Raw genomic sequence first — 20,351 nt, forward strand, 5'->3', positions numbered from 1 at the left:
ATTTTGAGCTGGTGCAGTGGCTCTCTCCACTGCCCAGAGAGGAGGTGCCACCACCGTTTGTTTGTTTGTTTGTTTGTTTGTTTACTGGAAGTAGGTTTGCGTGGCGAGTTCCCGCCCCCCCAGGATAAATAAAGACACGAGACACCATAATTTAAGGTTAATTGGGCGAATTAGGCCACAACTTTATTGAATTCAGGAATGAGAGGCATTGGCTTAGGCATTGGTCCTAACGACTATCCGGCTCCAGCCCATTTGCTGGAGACACGGGGAAGGGTTAACCTTATATCGGGGGAGTCTCCCGCCGAGGCACGTCGACTAGGAGCTCCCCCGGGTCACCGCTCTGGGGCGTGCCTTTGGCCCTCACCTCCATAGGCTTCGGACAGGGCCACACCCCCCGGAGTCCTTTAACGGACCACCCTTCGGTCGCTGGGGGGAGGTGATGGCGTTCCTCCCCCCCCACACATCCTCTTAACCCCTTCTTACCAATGCCTACCGCCAATGCAGAGAAGTTGTGACGAGTTGCTACGAGGTAGGCGAAAAACCAAAAGGCCAGAAATCGCCAATTGGGAAAAATTCCTACCATGCCCCTTGCGGCGACAGACCGAAGTCCATAGCAAAGTCAATGACCTACCTAAGCCCAGCTAAAGGGAGGGAGGGTGGGAAAACGTGGGGATGAGCCGGCGAAAAGAGGGCAAGCCCCCTCTGTGCCGGCCCTAAATAGGGCAGCCCACACCCCCCAGCCAGCCAGCTGATTGGCTGGCTGGGGGGGCAGACTCAACCGGGATTCCCCTGCTCTCGCGGGGGCTGGGACCAGCCCCCGCTCATGTGGGGTGGGCGTGAAGCCCGCAACCCCACCTCCTGGGCAGGCCCGGAAGTGGCTTTGTTGCACAGCAGCACCAAATCTACTTTAAATGCACAACCTACATTTTCCAGCCTGCGGCAAAACTTCACTTACCAAAGAATACCAGTTGGGAGGCAGCTGCAGTGTGCAACGCAGAGCCCCGCTCTCCCCAAGCCAGCCCAAGTACGTACACAGAGTTGTACACATTTAGCTAAAAAGGTTTATAACTTCTCTGCCCGCGAGAGGGCGCTCTGTGTCTTTAAGACAGGCTGCTGAATGCAAGAGCAAAAAGAAAGTTTACGCATAACATTAAATGTGTTAAATACGCTGAGCCGCTTCAAATAACCAGTCTATCTTCCACGAAATGCAGCTGTGTGTCATAAAGAAGAAAGAAAAATCAGGGCAATAGAGTGTGTGTGTGTGTGTGTGTGTGTGTGTGTGTGTTTGCAGGAGTAGGAACACAAAATAACCTATCGTAGGTGCCAGTGCAAGAACAAGGTTCCATGTGGCTAGGAAGCCTGAGTACACAGAACAAGATTCTGTTGGCAGTAGTAGAGGAGAGCTGTGGCACAAAGATTTGGGCAGATTAAATTGCACAAGGAAGACAATCAAGCTGCACACTCTACATGATAGATGACAAAGAAGCACTCACAAGAGTGGGAAAAATTATAGAGTATCTTAAAGGCCACTGTAGATATCTAAAAATGCTAGTGGGATTATAACACTTATAATGTAACATGATTTAAGTTTAAAGGTAAAGGGACCCCTGACCATTAGGTCCAGTCGTGACCGACTCTGGGGTTGCGGCGCTCATCTCGCTTCATTGGCCAAGGGAGCTGGCGTACAGCTTCCGGGTCATGTGGCCAGCATGACTAAGCCGCTTCTAGCGAACTAGAGCAGCACACGGAAACGCTGTTTACCTTCCCGCCAGAGTGGTACCTATTTATCTACTTTCACTTTGATGTGCTTTCGAACTGCTAGGTTGGCAGGAGCAGGGACCGAGCAACGGGAGCTCACCCCGTTGTGGGGATTCGAACCGCCGACCTTGTGATCGGCAAGTCCTAGGCTCTGTGGTTTAACACAGTTTAAAAAGGATATAAAATGAATTAGAAAAATGTAATTAGATGCAATAGAATGAATAGAAAAATTGGAAACCAAGGGAAGGTTAAGGGAAGACGGGAGATTTAATCTCAGATTTGTAAAAATTGAAAATTATTTAAATGTATAAAAACATTGTTTAAAAACCGAAAATAAAATGTTTTAAAAAGACACAAGAAGCACACACAGGACTCTGACCTGCCCAGAAAGCACCCCAAATATTTGTTTGTCAACAAAATGAAAGAGACCATCCTTCACAGGGCATTAGGGGAGGGGTAGGACCTCTAGTGGGGCAACAAGTGGTTCTTTTTCAGGTAGTTTGTCCACCTTCGGCCCTAACCCTGACACAAACCCTACCCCTAGCCCTAACCCTTTGGCTCCTAGAGGCTGTCATCATGTGACAGCAGCCACACCCTGGGAACAGCTTCAACTAGCTGGCTAAACCAAGAGAGGGTAGCTGATGCGTCTCAAATTCTTGGTTAGTTATGGACTTCCCCTGCATGTGAAGACAGGCTCCAGTGGATGGAGTGGACAAGAGCAATAACGTAATGCTGTTAAATTGTTATTAATTGTTGTTGTTTAGTCGTGTCTGACTCTTCGTGACCCCATGGACCAGAGCACGCCAGGCACTTCTGTCTTCCACTGCCTCCTGCAGTTTGGTCAAACTCATGTTAGCAGCTTTGAGAACACTGTCCAACCATCTCATCCTCTGCCGTCCCCTTTTCCTTGTGCCCTCCATCTTTCCCAACATCAGGGTCTTTTCCAGGGAGTCTTCTCTTCTCATGAGGTGGCCAAAGTATTGGAGCCTCAGCTTCAGGATCTGTCCTTCCAGTGAGCACTCAGGGCTGATTTCCTTCAGAATGGATAGGTTTGATCTTCTTGCAGTCCAAGGAACTCTCAAGAGTCTCCTCCAGCACCAGAATTCAAAAGCATCAATTCTTCGGCGATCAGCCTTCTTTATGGTCCAGCTCTCACTTCCATACATCACTACCAGGAAAACCATAGCTTTAACTATACGGACCTTTGTTGGCAAGGTGATGTCTCTGCTTTTTAAGATGCTGTCTAGGTTTGTCATTGCTTTTCTCCCAAGAAGCAGGCGTCTTTTAATTTCGTGACTGTTGTCACCATCTGCAGTGATCATGGAGCCCAAGAAAGTAAAATCTCTCACTGCCTCCATTTCTTCCTCTTCTATTATTATTAATATATCGCTCATCTGACTGGGTTCTCCCAGCCACTCTGGGCAACATCAAACATTAAAAAGCTCCCTTCAGATGTCGTCTAAAAGTCAGATAGTTGTTTATTTCCTTGACATCTGACAGGAGGGTGTTTCACAAGGTGGGCGCAACTACCGAAAATGAAGAAGACGAATGAAGGAAAATTATGAGAGTGAGGGAAAAAAGAGAAAGAAAGGGACAGCTGAAAAAGAGAAAGAAAGGGACAGCTAGAGGGCAATAGTTGAAAGAGAAAGGAGCAGATAGCAACAGTGTCTCAGTTTAATAATTTGAGATTTTTCATACAAGATAATATTGTACTGTTTCAGTAATATTTCATTTAGAGAGCTTTGGAGAGCTCTGCATGCAATGCTCAGAAATGTTTTGCAAGTGTAGCTCTTACCGTTTGCCCTGCGCTTTTCTGAGCGCATTTTTTCTTCCCTGGCGCTTCCCCCAGGAAAACCTGATCTTTACCACTCAATCAGAGTAAATAGCAATTTGGGTTTCCCCTGGAATGCCGTTTGCTCTGATTCAGCTGTCAATAGTGGGTTTTTGCTGGGCAAAAGAGAAGTGTGTTTGTTTGCAAAGCAGCCAAATCACCAAGGTGCCCAAACCCTGACTTCTGCCAGTCCAGGACACTCGGCACCAATGTCTTTTGCGGTCTAAAACAAGGGAGGGGGAGATGCCACCCTCAGGAAATCCAGCTTCTGCATGTTGTGCAGTCTTTAGCAGGTTGTAGCATCTGGAAGTCAGCAGAGGCCAACTCTGGGGCAAAAAGGGGCCCCCAGATGCTGGAAACTGGCAGACAAATCTCCAGGGAGGGTCAGTCTGAGAGGGTCCAGTGTCCTGAGGAAAGAGAGGCACAGCCCCAAACCCAGACAGGGGCAGCCTCCCCACCATGGCTGCTGCTGCAGATGCAGATGAATGGAGGGCATTTGCCCTGATGCCACTTGGAACAGGCAAGTGCATCTCGGGGGCCGGACCAAGTTTCCAGTGCTACAGGGGTGCCCAAGCCTGCAGGTGGGCCAAGGGACTGGCTGGCAGCACCCTTGGGAGTCTGGAGGCACCAGCTGGTCAGGCAGCATCCACAGGGCCAAGAGGCAGAGCAACACGATGACGCTAGTCTGGGGGAGAACGCTGGAGGAGCTTTCTTCAGGGGGGGGCAAAAGAGCCCCAGAAGACACATGCAGAAGTCACTTGTCTCCTCTCCTCCTCAATGCTGGCCCCGTCCTCGTCACAGGGGCCTGCTGCTGCTGCCTCCTCCTCCTCCTTGCTCAGATCCATGTGCAGCTCATCTCCCGCTTCAGGGTGAGGGTATGTGGAGCCACGGATGGAACGGCAGGTGAAAAAGATGATCCGCTTCCACCGCTTGTTGCAGAAGGAGGAGTTGAAGGACCACAGGCTGCCCTCTTCTCCGAAGGGGTCCGAGTCCAGGTCTAGGTTGTAGCTGTCAATGTCACACTCCGAGAGGCAGATCTCCTGCTCCATAGCGTCCCACAGGTGGGGCTTCAGGGCATGGAAATCCTTCGGCTGAATTCGTGGCTCTTGACGGAAGGACTCCTTGAGGGTGGCTCTCAGGTAGAAGAGGGTCTTGCGACTGCCTTTGTCGCTGAGGGGGCCCTCCTCCTCACCACTGTGGCTCTTGCTGAGCCTGCTGGGCTTTGAGGTGGGGACAGGGCCTCAAGCACGTGGGGCTGCCCTTCCTGGCAGAACGGCTTGAAGAGGGGCTTGTCGTCAGCGGCCATCTTGCAAGAGGAGCTCTCAATCCTGCCAAGGATGGGTGCATCTCCCGTTTGTTTCCACCCTCAACTGGGAGTTTAGGGCTTCCAGACTTGAGTTTTCCAACAGCTTCATTTTTGGACATTTTTTCGAACAGCATAGGCAATGGGGGGAACTTGAACTGGGCGCCGCCGTTGTCTCAGCCTGTCTCCACCAGGCGGCCCTCAGGGGCCCTGCCAACCCTGCCATGGCCCCGCTTGCTTCACACGATGAGGCCGCTAGTCGAGTGCCCGACTCGGAGCCGCCCTTCCGGCCTCCCTTCTTTCTTTTTCCCCCTCCTTCTTTCTTTCCTAAACTGAGAGTGAAGGATGAACAAAGACAATCAACAATTTACTTGTTTATGTATGTATGTATGTATGTATATATATATATATATATATATATATATATATATATATGGGGGAAAACAAAAACAAAACAACATACAAAACTGTTTGATCAGGAGTGTCTTGCTTCGCAAGACAATTTTCCCTATGGGCTTGCTTCGCAAGATGGAAACGTCTTGCAACTTTGTTTCCTTTTTCTTAACACCGTTAATACAGTTGCGACTTGACTTTGAGGAGCAACTCATAGCACGCGGTGTGGTAGCCTTTTTTGAGGTTTTTGAAGACTTTGGTGATTTTTGAAGCTTTTCCAAAACTTTTCCGAAATCGTGCTTCGCAAGATGAAAAAATTGCAAGACAAAAAAACTCGCGGAACGAATTAATTTCGTCTTGCGAGGCACCACTGTACTGAGGGAAAAGCGAATAAAACAATTTATGTAGGACCCAAAGACATTTCATGCTGGAGATGTGGGAAATTAGGTCATAAAAGTTTTGATTGTAAACCTGGAAAAGAAACATCTAGTTATAGCACCACACAGAAACAGACATATTGTATCCAGCCTGTGGAGCAGGGCCCAACGAGTCAGGTTGTCAAGGAAACGGACAGGCCAACTAGGCCCGAGCCTGCTGAGGTAGTAGAGGCCGAAGTCCTGCACTGTTATGCGATTCAACAAGATAATCTCTTGTTGAAGAACACTGGAGAGTATATCTGGATAGACAGAAAAAGATATCTCGGGTTAAAGGACACGGGATCACAAGTCACTATTGTCCACCCTGAGATAATCAGGGATAATTCCAGGGAAATTAATGAAATTAAAAGGAATTTCGAAACAAGCAGAGATCCTAAAGGTGGCGGAAATAGATGTCAGGTTCAAAAACTGGGCAGGGAAGTGGCAGGTAGCCCTTTCGGAAGAAATTCCCGCCCCTGTGCTCATTGGTTGGGACATGTTGGGACATTTTAGAACATGTGCAAAGTTCTTTCATAGTTACCAGAGCAAAAGGGAGACCACAGTCACCTAATCCTGAGGGGGTGGATACAGTAGCAGAGGCAGACAATGCTGAAGGACAGCAAGGGGATGATCAGTGTGAGGAAAGAAAAAACACCTTTTTATTTCCTTTGACTAAAAGTCAAACCCCAAGTTTTGCCAAAAAGCAAAAAGAAGATACTGAGTTACAAAGGTACTTTGAGGCAGCCGAGTCGGAGAGGCCATTAACTCCTGAGTGCCCAGAACGGATTTGTTTGAGCAGATACCTTTTATATCGAGAAGTCCTTGCCCCACCATGTGGGGGGGGGGGGTGAAGAAGTGAAAAGACAGTTAGTAATCCCACATGAATACCGAGGCAAAATCCTGCAACACGCTCACAACAGTGTATTTGGAGCGCATATGGGTATTACACATACAAAACGGAGAGTGGCTCAAAAATTTTATTGGCCAGGCATGGGGAAACAAACAAAACAATACTGTCAAGCCTGTGACATATGTCAGAGAAGAGGCACCGGTCAAGACAAAACAAAAGCCAAATTGTGCCCCTTGCCTATCATATCAACCCCTTTTCAACGGTTAGGGCTGGACCTGATAGGGCCCTTGCCTAGAGCCAGCAGGCGGGGAAACAGATACATCCTCACCATAGTGGATTACGCAACCAAATATCCAGAAGCCATTCCATTGCAAAACATTGAAATAGAAACGGTGGCAACCGCTTTAATTAACTATATGAGTAGATTGGGCTTTGCCAGTGAAATAGTCACTGACTTGGGTTCTTCTTTCACATCAAGACTAATGAAAAGACTATGGGAGATGTGTGGTATTAAGCATTTAACATCAACACCTTATCACCCTGAAACTAATGGATTAGTTGAAAGATTTAATGGAACCCTAATGAGAATGATTAAAGCCTATACCACAGAAAATCCCAATGATTGGGATGACACGATACAACCATTGTGTATCTGAAGAAGTGTGCATGCACACGAAAGCTTATACCAAGAACTAACTTAGTTGGTCTTTAAGGTGCTACTGGAAGGAATTTTTTTTGTTTTGACGATACAGCCACTACTTTATGCCTATAGGGATGTACCCCAAGAAAGTACCGGGTTTAGCCCATTTGAATTATTGCTGAGATGTAAAGCACGCCCAGGCGTCGGGGTGCAGGCAGCTCTCCCACAGCTTGCGGATAGCTTCCTGAAGCCTGGAGAGCAAGAGGGGTCGGTGCGCACCGACCCCCCTCGCTCTCCAGGCTTCAGCGAAAGCCTGCATTCACCCCATAGGACGCACACACATTTCCCATTCATTTTTGGAGGGGAAAAAGTGCGTCCTATAGGGCGAAAAATATGGTAGAAGGGCCCCTGGGAAAGGCAGTTGGTAATAGAGAGACAGTTAGGGCCGTGGGTTCTTGAGTGTGGGGAGGTAGAAGAGAAAGAGAGGAAAATAAGACTAAGAAAGTAAAGAGCAACAACGTTTGGAATGCTGTAAAAGTTTTGTTTGTGTCTGAAATAAAAGACACTCTTCTTTATTAATTGAGAAGCTGACTGAGACTGAAGTGATTTTACCAGGGAGGACCTGGTTGGTGGCAGCGGATTAGTGGTCTACGGGTCAATAGTCCGTGAGACGACCGGGGGCTCCGTACGAACGCCACAGCGACCAACTTGACTCTTCGGGCTTTGAACAGAGGACCATCCAGGAAATTTTGATTAGTCGTACTCATGCCAGTGTTCAGGGGTGTAGGAGGGAGAGGGCAAGGGCAGAGCTGGGGTGGGGGCAAAAAGGGTCTCTTCGAGGGGGGGGTAGGGGACATACTTTGTGAACATTTTCAATCAGCTTTTCCTTGAGAGACATCTTGTAGCTCTGGGTAAGTCTAGCAAAGCGTGGGCGCAATGACTGGGCTCTCTGATTGCCACTGCAGTACCACCTTCAGAAGGGAACTGTGAACACAAGATGCGGACTGTAAGTAAAGTGCAGGAAAGGAAGCCTGCTGAGCTAATTAGAATATCATGGAAAAGTTCATTTATTTCAGTAATTCAACTTAAAAGGGGAAACTAATATATGAGATAGACTAAAGGTGAAACTAATATATGAGATAGACTGATTACGTTCTCGTAATCAGATGTTTATTGCTACAGCTTAGTCACTGAGGTGTCAAAATCAGTTGTAATAGAATTGCACTGAATTAACAAGTGGAATAAGGAAAATTAAAATTAATTTTTCTTTAATTTTAATCATGAGTGGACTCTTAATTACTGCAATTGCAGTTGTTCAAAATAAAATCTAGTCGTACCTTAGTTTTGGAATAGCTTAGTTCCTAAATGTTTTGGCTTCCGAACGCTGCAAACCCAAAGTGACTGTTCTGGTTTGTGAACGTTCTTTGGGAAGCCCATTTTAGAATATTTACCAACCTTTTCTTACCATCCTGCAGGTGTTCCTTATTAATCTCTATACAGTACCACAAAATAAAAGATGTACTTGGAAATAAATGCTGCTATTTTCAAGAAAGCTCATCAAAGCACTGCTGCTACTTGTTTTGGCAACCCAGATATTTTCCTGCAGGACTCTACTCTGCAGCATTATTATTATTAATAATATTATTATTCAGCACTACCTTCAATCAGAAAATGAAAGCTAGTCTGGGGTGAAAATGCGCCGTCTAGGATATGAAAAATGTTTCAATGAGTAAGACTGACCAGACCTGAGTTGAGTATAACAGAGACAAGATCTTTCCAACCTTTTTGGAAAAAAGATTTTCCTACCTTTTCTTACCATCTTTTCGTACTATCACCAGCGAACCATCGCAATATAGCAATATCTCACAATGTCTGAAAGAAGGACGGGTGAGACTGGGCTGAGGAGGGAGGGAGCAAGCAGGAAGCACGACCAGGAGAAAGGAGGCAGCCCGCTTCAGGGAGGGATTGAGGGGCAGATTGAGGACGGATTTAGGGAGGGACGGGGTGAATAGGAGGGTGAATATCAGGGCCAAGGGCGGAGCTGGGAGGGGGGCAATAAAGGGTCTCTTGGGGGGGAGGTGACATAGGGAAGGATCTTTTGCGGGAGGGATTGGGGGACAAGGTCTGAGTGGGACACAGGGGGGGAGGAGGGAGGGGGATGTCTTCAGGGAAGATCTGAGGGGGGAGGGGGCATATTCGGGGAGGGGTTCAGGGAGGGAGGGGAGGGGTCCTGGGAAGGAGCACTGGTGCCCGCAGAGGAGAGTCTGCAACTGCCTTGGAATTCTCTGGCTTCTCCAGGGACACTGGAACCCGGCCATTGTGACACACATGGCTGCAAATCCCAGGCAACCAAACGGGGATCCTCCAGTTTGTGGGCCAAAGTCAACCTCCCATGCTGTCTGTTTAACTTTGGCCCACAAGGCCATTTTCCCAGCGTCACACTCACCTGGTCCATGGGAGATGATGAATTGGGCAGGAGTTTGGGATCCATCTTCCCTTAGCTGTATAGACTCAGGATCCGGTCACTGTGTGCTTTCTCCAACTCCACTGATTCCCTCATAGATTTGGGGGCATTTGGGGACAGCACTCCACTGCTTTCTCTTCCTCGGCCTTCATTGGTTCATTGGCTGAAATGTCAATTTGCTCGGAGCCCCCCACTCCACCCCCTTTTAAATCCTTTCTTCCCTGGATGTGAAAGGACAGTAAGGGGGGGGCAGCTATCTCAGCAAGAAGCCCCATTCCTTCCAAAGGGAAGCAGGACAAGCCCCCCAGCTCCAAGGCTTTCTGTGCCTACTGGTGGAACCAACGCCTTTTGCCTTCCACCCCTGGCAACCCCCCAGAATGGCTCCTTGATGCCCTCCCTGCTAGCAGGGCAGCCAGAGCAAGAGGCCCTCTGCCTTCAAGAGCAGGTGTCCCTCTTTGCAGGTGAACGTCCCTCTCCTGATAGGCTGGAGGAACTGGATGCTACCTATTTTAAGACCTGCCCTGTTCTTCTGACTGTAAATTGTTCTAACTTATTTCAAGGTTGCATTTTTATATTGTTGGAACCTCCCCAAGGACCATGTGGTGAAGGAAATAAATTTCACAAAGCTTGCCAAAATATACAAGTCAAAATCCAATCTTTGTTGGAAATGTAAGGAGGCGGAGGGTACTGTGATGCACTCATGGTGGGGCTGTGGAAGAGTTAAAAATTTGGGGGGGTTGCATTCATGAGGAATTTTAAAAGATGCTCAAAATCTCTATAGGAAAAAACCCAGAGGAAGTCACATGGGTGTAGGGAATTTTAATGTTTTGTATGTTTAAGTAGGTTGTTCTTCAACGTGTCTATTATTTTTTCTTGGTATGTAGATTTAGTGTGTTTTTGTTTGTATGTATGGAAACAAAAGTTTTTTAAAAAAAGAAAAGAAAAAGAAATTTAACAAAAAACAGCCAAAACCAATAGGGACTCAGACATCTTGTTTTAATAATAGCACTTTTGGGGGGGGGGGCAATAAAACAAGTCTGTTTCTACAATACAAAAGAAAAAGGCAACAGTAGTACCCAGTTGCATCAAAGGTGTGTAAAATAATCCCTGATAACGGAATCTAGAAGCAAACTCATCCCCTCAGAAGCCTGCCATTTGGGCACCTCAAGGGAGACGTGAAAGAGCCTCAGAGGGCAGCCAGGGGGCTTCTGCACCACCTCAGGCGGCTTTCGGGGAGCAAGTGTCAAGTGGGTGGGGTGATGGGTATGGGGCCTTCAGCTGCTGCAGCCTGGAGGCCACGAATTCACCCCCAAGCGTCCTCTGGCTGAGGAGAATTCTGCCCCTCAGGCCTGGAGGTCAGGCATTGACATGCTCCGAGAAGCTTCCAGAGACTTCTGGAAGTCCCATTGATTTATGAAAGTGTGGGGTAATTTGTCTAAGAGATTGATAACCCCAATAAATTACTTTGTTCTTAGATCAGGGCGTACAAGACTTCCTGCACACTGAGTACAGAAGAGTGACCAACTCAAGCCGAAGCCGGAACACATCTTTTTCTGCAGTTTGCTCAGCATGCTGCACTCTGGGCAACCAGCACAGCCCACCAGGCTAACTTCAGTGAGCCTGGCAGGACTGCAGCTCAGACACATGAATGGTTTGCCACAAGCACGGGAGGTAAAGTGACAATGCCCCCCTTGAGCAGTTGTGTCATGCAGTTTTTAAATGCAGAACAGAAGCACATGGCAAGACATTGCGAGAAAAGGAAGCAGCTGTTCTCACGATAGGAACACGAGAAGCTGCCTTGTACTGAGTCAGACCATTGGTCCATCCAGCTCAGTATTGTCTGCACTGGTCGGCAGCCCCTTTCCCTGGTTCTAGGCAGGATTCTCTCCCACCTGGAGATGTCAGGGGCTGAACCTGAGAGTTTCCGTGTGCAAGCAGATGCTTTCCTACTGACCTTTCCTTTTCATTACTGTATTTGAAATATTTATATAACCAGGTTCTTGGACCGCTTACAAAAACACATGAAAAATTACATATGCAGTTGTACCTTGGATGTTGAATGGCTTAGTTGTTTCAGTTCCCAAACGTCAAAAACCCAGAAATGAGTGTTTCAGTTTTTGAACGTTTTTGGGAAGCCAAACATCCGACGCAGCTTCCGCTTGAGTGCTGGAAGCTCCTGCAGCCAATCAGAAGCTGCGCCTTGGTTTTTGAATGGTTCCAGGAGTCAAACAGACTCCCAGGACAGATTAAATTCAACAACCAAGGTATAACTGTAATAAATAAAGCATATCTGTATATTAACAAATAAATTGATTGTATTTACCTTTTCACAGCAGGTTAAGAGACTGCCCTATTAAAAACCATTTTCTTCCTTTTAAATTTTTAGACCAGCCTTTATTCCTTAGATCTGAGAATTAGCAGTTCCTCCTTCTGTTATATAACCCAGTTATATAAATATAAAGTTTTATAATTCTTTTCTAGAAGTGAAAGCTGCTGATAAACATCTTTCCCATTCCCATTCCCACTTCCATATGTGATTCACTTTCATTAATCATCTGCAAATGCTGCACAGTAAACTTGTCCTATCCATGCTTCCATATATCTTGTATTCCCATAAAATTAAAAAACAAAAACATTAATAGGACATTTTAAGTCTGTGACTATAAAGAGGAAGTTGTGTGAAACTTATGGCTGTAAATAAAAAGAGATGCTTATTGCCATTTCTATAGTCAACCTGTTTTGTTATAACAGTTATAGACTTCTGAAAAATGCCTTAGGGCTCCTGCGTTCGAATCCTGCTTGTGGTTTTCCCTCAGGCATTTAGTTGGCCGCTGTGAGAACAGGATGCTGGAATACTTGGTCCATTGGTCTGATCCAAGAAGCTCTTCAACAGCTTAACCCAGTTGGTTAGAGCACAGTGCTGGTAACGCCAAGGTGGCAGGTTTGGTCCCCATATGGGACGGCGTATATTCCTGCATTGCAGGGGTTGGACTATATGATCCTCAGGGTCCCTTCCAACTCTACACTTCTATGATTCTTACGTTCTCATGCTACCCTGGTGCCAGCCAGGTGTGTCCACCCAGTTTCCTCAAGTACTTGAGAAATTGCAGACTTTCGTCATAGGATTACGGCTGATGGGCAGCAAAAAGCCTTGCCCACTGCAGCTCTCGGATGGGATAGCTAGTATAACTTGGCAGGGGGTTGGACTCGATGGCCCTTGTGGTCTATTCCAACTCTATGATTCTATGACTTGTTTTTTATGCTGTGAACTGTCCAGAGATCTTCTGACAAAGGGCAGAATACACCTTTAAATCTCTGTGGTGCAATAGTTCAGTGTGTCTGTTCAGCAGAAGGCTGGGGGTTTGAGCCCCCCCCCCCCAGGGACAGCTGTGGGCAGGATCCCTGCACTGCAAGGGGTTGGACTAGAGGACCCTGGGGGGTCCCTCCCAACTCAGAAGGACAAGTCTGCTGCTCCTCCCTTCATAAGTACACACGGTTGCTTGTCCACTGGATAGCAAATAATTAGCTAATTAGCTTGCAAATCTTTCCTGTTCAACTGCTGGTGCCTCCTCACGCAGGTTGTTAAGCAACAATCCCCACCCCCTGCAAAAAAAAAGGGGGGGGAGAAAAATACTGAATTTGGCAAGTTGAAATCTTCGTGTCTTTGTGAGTTGGCCTAATGAAAACATGGTCCTACTTTCCCTTTCGGAGTGGGCGGACACAGAAATGAATGAGGGGGGGGAGGGGGAGGCTGCTTGTTTGCAGCCAATCAGAAGCTTCCTTCTAAGCTTTCCCAGGCAGTTAAAAAAGAGCTTTGCATTTGGTGCTGCGAGAAGCGCAGGAAGGAGCCCCGGGCAGAGCTCTTCCGCAGGAGCGAAACCTCGGCCCCGTTCGCAGCAGATCTTCTTTCAAGGCCGGCAGAGCCTTTCCCGGGAGGAGCTCCAGCGCCTCCTGCTGGGCTTGGCCTGCTTGTGCGCCACGCTCAAAGACTTCGGTTAGAGACATCTTTTCTCAGCTGGCAGTTCAGCGTGCAGCCCACTTACTAAAACAAGAAGCAGGAAAGAAGGAAAGCATTCCTGGTTGTCCTGGTAAGAGAACTTTCATTGGGAAAATACTTGTGAATTGAAATAGCACAGTGAATTTGATCATGCTTCGTGTGTGCATTGGGTTACCCGTGCCAGACTGTTTGTGCTAGCAAGTACAGTGGTACCTCGGGTTACATACGCTTCAGGTTACAGACTCCGCTAACCCAGAAATATTACATCGGGTTAAGAACCTTCAGGATGAGAACAGAAATCGTGCTCTGGCAGCAGCAGGCCTCATTAGTTGAAGTAGTGCTTCAGGTTAAGAACAGTTTCAGGTTAAGAATGGACCACCGGAACGAATTAAGTACTTAACCCGAGGTACCACTGTACTTACTCATTTGTGCATGTGAATGATCTCTGTGGTGTGTGGGGTAGCACCTCTGGTGGGGGACACGTTGTGCTCCTTCTGGGGTAGTTTGTCCACCTTTTGGACCCCACCCTGCACTCAGCTCTCCCCTGTGGTTCCTAGAAGCTGTTGGCAGGTGACAGCGGCCACATTCCCAGGAATGACTTTGACTGGCCATCTGATCAAGGCCTCCAACTGGTCTCAAATCCTCAGTGAGTCAGGGACTTCCTCTGCATGCAGAGACAGAGTTGGGCAGATTGAGCAGACGAGACCCAGAGTGGGTCCAACAATCAAGGCAATTTCTGTAGAGGAAAGCGAGGGGCAGATGGGGCTCAAGGGAGTCCACCTAGGAGAAGGCAAACTCTGGTGCCTTGTGGGACATCTTCAGGAGATAGAGTAAGGAGTAAAGCCTACACAAATCTGGAGTCAAGTCCCTAAGACGGTTGAATGTCTCCTGTATGCCTCCTTCCAGCAACACCTGCAGCCAAGCTGGTGCTCTGCTTTCCTTTGGACCCCATCCGTGAGGCCAAGAGGGGGGTCTTCTCATCTGGGCAGCCCAGGACCTCCATGCACACGGCCCAGGCTTGTACCCCCGGGGGAGAGGTCATTTTGGCACCGCTCACACAGCGCTATGACTTCACACCCCGAGGTGAGAATCCCTGATCTGGTGGTGGGACTTTAAAGGTAAAGGTAAAGGGACCCCTGACCATTAGGTCCAGTCATGGCCGATTCTGGGGTTGCGGCGCTCATCTCGCTTTATTGGCCAAGGGAGCCAGCGTACAGTTTCCGGGTCATGTGGCCAGCATGACTAAGGTTCTGGCAAACCAGAGCAGCACATGGAAACGCCGTTTACCTTCCCGCCAGAGCAGTACCTATTTATCTGCTTGCACTTTGACGTGCTTTTGAACTGCTAGGTTGGCAGGAGCAGGGACCGAGCAACGGGAGCTCACCCCGTCATGGGGATTCGAACTGCCAACCTTCTGATCAACAAGCCCTAGGCTCTGTGGTTTAACCCACAGCACCAGCCACCTTTTAAAGCCCTAAAATAAATTTGTCTGTTCGACCACCCCCAGTCACCATTGCTGCAAATTCCATAAGTTATGTGCAATGTGAAGAAGGATTGTTGTACCTCGCTGTTGCTACATGTAAGGGTTTTTTTTAATGTACAAAGGTTAGGAAGCTTCTCACTTTGTTTAACAGAGTCCAAGGGTCTCTGTTGGAGAGTTTTGCAGTAGAATTTTCAAGTGGGACCTGTTATCAAAATAGGATCTCCCTGAGAAGAAAATAATAAAACTCTTGTTTGCTGCCAACTTTTGTTGTTCAGCTGACAAACTCCTAGAGGACTACATCCAGAATTCTGATTTAAGGCGATGCATGCACAGTAGCTTACCTGCAAAACTCAATCTAAATGTTCTGTTCTTTGTCATTGTTGATTCTTGTTATTACTATCCTCTTACAGATGCACAATGTCGGCTGAAAATAAGCAACAGCCTCTTAAGAAGCCAGCATTCAGCAAAAAGCAAGCCACTGAATTGGTCCAAAAGATATTCGGATTAACGGTCTTGGAGCTCAAACCGTTGCCGAGCTATGATGATCAGAATTTCTATGTGTGTGCTTCGGCTGCACTTGAAGGGAAAGCAGAGAGCGCCCAGAATTTTGTCCTCAAAATAATCAATTGTGAAGACAGTCAGAACACTGAACTCATTGAGGTGCAGACCCAGGTCATGATATTCCTGAATGGCGAGGGCTTTCCTGTGCAAACTCCTCATTCCACGAAAGAGGGTGGAATAATGTTTCTGGAATCCGTAGGTGAGGGGGTGGAACATGCATCCAACATTGCTATTCTGCTGGTGCCAGATCCCATCTAGTCCAGCAGGAGACCAGCTGCCTTTGAGCAGCTCACAAGCAGAACAGGAGGGCAGCTGCAGTCTCCCTGCTTGTGATCCCATACCCTCCAACATTTCTCTGATGAAAATAGGCGTGTCCTATACAACAACAATTTTAATATTTATACCTTGCCCATCTGGCTGGGTTGCTCCAGCCGCTCTGAGAAGCTTCCAACATATATGAAAACATTATAAAACATTAAACGTTATAAAATCTCCCTATAGAGGGCTGCCTTCAGATGTCTTCTAAAGGTTGAACAGTTATTTATTTTCTTGATGCCAACATTTCTCCAATTAAAATAGGGACGTCGTAACAAAAAGCAGGACATTCCAGGATCAAATCAGAAACTGGGTGGCTTCTGTAAACCCAGAACTGTCCCTGGAAAATAGGAGTGTGATTGTATTGCATTTATTTTTTGAAACTCTTATTTCTATTTTGATAATTTTATTATTACTGTTTTTAAAGTCAGTTTTTTTATTGCCGTGATATCCTTTTGTGTAAACAACTTAGAGCTCTTCTGTATGTGAATGTTGCTGAATAAAATTGAATCTCTTTGCTTCTTAGATACTGGCTCTGCCAAAAGAGCATATATAGTGCGGCTGTTGAGCTACCTCCCAGGCAAAACGGTGGCCACGATCCACATGAGTCCTCCTCTTCTGTATGAACTTGGGCGGATGGCAGCCAGGATGGACAAAACACTCACAGAGGTGAGATTTTGGAATATGCCTTAGTTTTAGGTGAGCCCCGTAACTAAGACTAGCTGCTATTTTAATTTCCAGCAATGCCATGGAGTAAGCCAGCAGTTTGGGTGCCGGGGGGGTCAACCTGGGATTTGGGTGGGCTAAACATTTTTTGTTGACTTTATATCGCTTTTATGTGCGTCTGCTGGTGCCAATCTGTAACCATTAGGCAATGTGAGATATTTGGCTCCAATGTTTGGGTAATGGAGAAAGCTGAAAATTCTCACATGGGGGTGGGGGGAGGGGAAGATGCAGAAGGTCTGGGGTTCAGTGCCCCCCAGTATTTCCAGGTTGGAAGGCGTAAGGCCTCTGCCTGAAACTCTGGACAGCCACTGATCTGGGAAGATAGAAGCCATCACAGCAACACTGCCCATATATGCACTCAGCAATTTTGTTTTGTTTTTAATTGAAACAATGTATTCCTGTCCCCCCCCCCCTCCTCTGCCACCCAAAAGAAATTCCAGCATCCATTGGCGAGAAGTCTCCACCGAGGTGGCTTCATTTGGAATCTGGCTAATGTCCCTCTCCTGGAGCAATACATTCATGCGCTGGGCCGGAGCGAATATCTGGACGCAGTGAAATGGGCCATTGATCAGTTCAGGCGTAAAATAGTCCCAAACCTACACTCCTTTCGGCCCTGTAAGTATCTTTTTAAAGAAATGCACAGTAATATACAGTCATACTTTGGGTTGTGATCGCTGCGAGTTGCACGTTTTTGGGTTATGGAAACACTGAACCCAGAAGTACCGGAACAGGTTATTTCCGGGTTTCGGCGCATGCGCAGAAGCGCTGAATTGCGTTATGCACAGTCGCAGTGCTGTGGGTTGTGAACGTACTTCCCACACAGATCATGTTTGCAACCCGAGGTTCCACTGTAGTTGTTGTTATTTGCAGAGGCATACCTTGGCAAGGAGCTGTACCAGCACCCCCCCCCCCAGAAAAAGCCCACTTTACGAGAAGGTGCGAGAAGGATGGGAAGCTCCTCTTGCAGTTGATCTCGCTGCGACACCGGCATTGTCTGCACACACATATTGGTCATGCATTCCATAGTCTGATAGGTAATTTATGTGGGGGGGGGGCATGGCTTGTGTCCGGGGGGGGGGCTGGTTTCACCGTCCCTAGGTGTGCCTCTGACTATTTGATTTTAATTTTGCTAAGTGTTTTTTATGTGTCTGAGGGAGGTGGGGTGGGGAGAGAGATGCGTCACGCATGTGGGAGCTCTAACTTCCCTGTGACGCGGTAGTGCTCAGTTGTATATTAGGCCCCAAATTAGATTAAAATAGTGAGCCTTAAAGTACCACTGAACTCTGGATAACTGATTTCTGCAGAGACATGCATCAAATTGCATTGTAAGGCAGGGCCTACTGTATATTATTCTAAACAGATTGTTGCCTCCCTTTCCAATGTTCAGGCCAATATTTTTCCAGTCAAAACAACATCACAATAAGAAGACCCTGCTGGATCAGGCCAGTGGCCCATCTAGGCCAGCATCCTATTCTCACAGTGGCCAACCAGATGCCCATTGTGGGAAGTCTGCAAGCAGAATTTGAACACAACAGCAGTCGCCTCCCCTCCTGCACTTGCAGGTAGCTGTGGAGGCAGAGCACAGGGCATCCTGGCTGGCAGCTGCCCACAGCCCTCTTGTCCATGAATGTGTGTAATCCTCTTTTGAAGCCATCCAGATTGGTGGTCGCCCCTGCCTCCTGTGGGAGTGGGTTCCATAGTTCCATGCACAAGTGGGAGGCATTGGCAGGCTTGGGAGAAACTCCAAGGGTTATAGAAGTGCAAAAAGTAATCTAGAGGGGAAGTTCTAAGGGGAAGGGGAGCTCAGCCCCAAAAGACACCGCAGTGAGGACTGAGCATCCTCATTGGCCTGACAGTTGGGGAGGGGAAACAGGATAACGGCATGGAGTGGCTGGAATCCTGAACAGAAGCATTCAGCACTGCAACATTCTGTTACAGGCCCCACTTGAATTATATCAGTTTTTCTTCGTTCTCCACTTTCAGGTATCATTCATGGAGATCTCAATGACCACAATATTCTAGTAGATACCGATTTTACTTCCCCTAAACGCTCACAGTACAGGGTGTCTGGTATTTTGGACTTTAGCGACATGAGCTATGGCTACTACGTGTTTGAAGTAGCGATACTCATCATGTACATGATGATTGAAAGCAAGGATCCCCTCAGCGTGGGAGGCCACGTTCTCGCGGGATATGAAAGCATCGTCCCGCTGACGGAGGAGGAGCGAGATGCCCTGTTTCTCCTAGTGAGTGGGAGGTTTGCTCAGTCTCTCGTGATGGCTGCCTACACCACCCTCCTGCAGCCCGAGAACGAAGAGTACTTGATGACCACGTCCAAGACAGGATGGAAGCGCTTGCTGCTGCTCTTTGAGATGGGCCAAAAGGCTGTGGAGACGATCTGGTTTAACACAGCAGAAGCGTATGCCAAAAAGGGGCCTTCCTAAATGTTGGGTTACATGGTTATGGGCCGCTCAGATTTACAGTTTTAAAATCGGGCTCTGCCCAGATTAAAGTTCCAGATGTTATGATCAGGGAATCCAGAATACTGCTACCTGAATGAATTATGCCAATACTTACCGGTATTTATCCTTTGTATAGTTTCATCCTGCTTCTAAAATCTAGTTTTTCAAAGAATTTCAGATTTATTCCATTGGGCAGAGCCCACACCAGAGGCCTCTGGAACGTCTGACAAAAACTAATGCCTGTGTTTGCTTTTGTCCTCCTCCCCCCACAACCCCCTTGCCTTTTGTGCCCTTGATTGTAAGCCTGTAGGCAGGGACCAGATTTTTACTGATTGCTGTAAGCTGCTTTGGAAGCCTATTTTCATCTGAAGAGTGGGATGAAAATCACTTTAAATAAATATTTTTGGGAAAGCTTATTCTTCTATTGCTGGACCTTTCCTTCAAATATCTGAAGGAAAGGAGCCCCGAGAGCGCCTGACTGATCCAAGGTCTTTGCTTCCGTTTGCTGGGCAGAGCAGCTGGGGAAACACAACCAGATCAGTGGGGTAGAAATAATAAATTATTATTATTATTAATATTGAAGCTGAGTAGTGATCCCCACCCGAATTCCCCGGTATAGCTGCCCAGAGTAGCTGGGGCAACCCAGTCAGATGGGTGGCATATAATGAATATATTATTATTATTTATTATTTATCCTCCATGTGTCAATAATAATAAGAAAAATAAGTTATAACAATATTTATACCAGCCTTCCCATTAAGAAGCTCAAGTACAACAATTTAAGACAAGATAAAACAATTTATTAATATGATTAGAGTACAGTGAAGGGTTGTTTGAAACATGGTGGCATTATTATTATTACAGTGTTACATTCATTTCCCATTTTTTCGCCAAATAGCTCCAAGTGGTGCACATACTTCTCTGCTGCTCTGTTTTATTCTCACAATGACCCTGTGAGGGAGGTTAGGCTGCGAGGCAGGGACTGGCCCAAGGCTGCCCGGTAGGTGCAGATCCTTGCCTGGCACTCTGCCCCAAGGGCTGGGCAGCCCCCCCGCCCCCCCTGGGCTGCTTCCAGGAAGGGCGCCCAGGAGTTCTGGCGCTGCAGACGGATGGAGGGCAGAGCGCTGTCTGCACCTCAGCCTTCAAGGAGAG

The 20,351-nt window shown here is 47.4% G+C and overlaps 2 protein-coding genes and 1 pseudogene across 4 annotated transcripts in view; 2 read left to right on the forward strand and 1 right to left on the reverse strand.

Annotated features, from left to right (window-relative positions):
* PSMA4 (proteasome 20S subunit alpha 4) overlaps nt 1–20,351 on the forward strand; it is a 132,946-nt gene that overhangs the window by 98,072 nt on the left and 14,523 nt on the right. The gene's annotated exons all lie outside the window — the stretch shown is intronic.
* LOC144328821 (repressor of RNA polymerase III transcription MAF1 homolog pseudogene) lies at nt 4,303–5,004 on the reverse strand (annotated as a pseudogene).
* Nucleotides 13,604–19,615, forward strand: HYKK (hydroxylysine kinase). Of its 3 annotated transcripts, none has more exons than XM_028744620.2 (5): nt 13,604–13,743; nt 15,546–15,895; nt 16,538–16,680; nt 17,169–17,352; nt 18,721–19,615. In XM_028744620.2, the coding sequence occupies exons 2-5, from the start codon at nt 15,553–15,555 to the stop codon at nt 19,179–19,181; spliced, it is 1,131 nt and encodes a 376-aa protein (XP_028600453.2). In that variant the 5' UTR covers nt 13,604–13,743; nt 15,546–15,552; the 3' UTR covers nt 19,182–19,615. The 3 variants fall into 3 exon arrangements, with proteins under 3 accessions (XP_028600453.2, XP_028600454.2, XP_077790677.1); XM_028744621.2 differs by having other exon boundaries at nt 15,546–15,826; XM_077934551.1 differs by lacking the exon at nt 13,604–13,743 and adding an exon at nt 14,013–14,735.

Source organism: Podarcis muralis, chromosome 9 (assembly GCF_964188315.1).
Source record: "Podarcis muralis chromosome 9, rPodMur119.hap1.1, whole genome shotgun sequence".
Lineage (NCBI taxonomy): Eukaryota > Metazoa > Chordata > Lepidosauria > Squamata > Lacertidae > Podarcis > Podarcis muralis.

What these genes read in the sequence shown, in the direction of transcription:
- HYKK (XM_028744620.2), top strand. Translation starts at nt 15,553, where the DNA reads ATGTCGGCTGAAAATAAGCAACAGCCTCTTAAGAAGCCAGCATTCAGC. An exon ending in TGGACAAAACACTCACAGAG is followed by an intron (nt 16,681 to 17,168) that starts GTGAGATTTTGG and finishes GCCACCCAAAAG; the next exon opens with AAATTCCAGCATCCATTGGC. An exon ending in CCTACACTCCTTTCGGCCCT is followed by an intron (nt 17,353 to 18,720) that starts GTAAGTATCTTT and finishes CTCCACTTTCAG; the next exon opens with GTATCATTCATGGAGATCTC.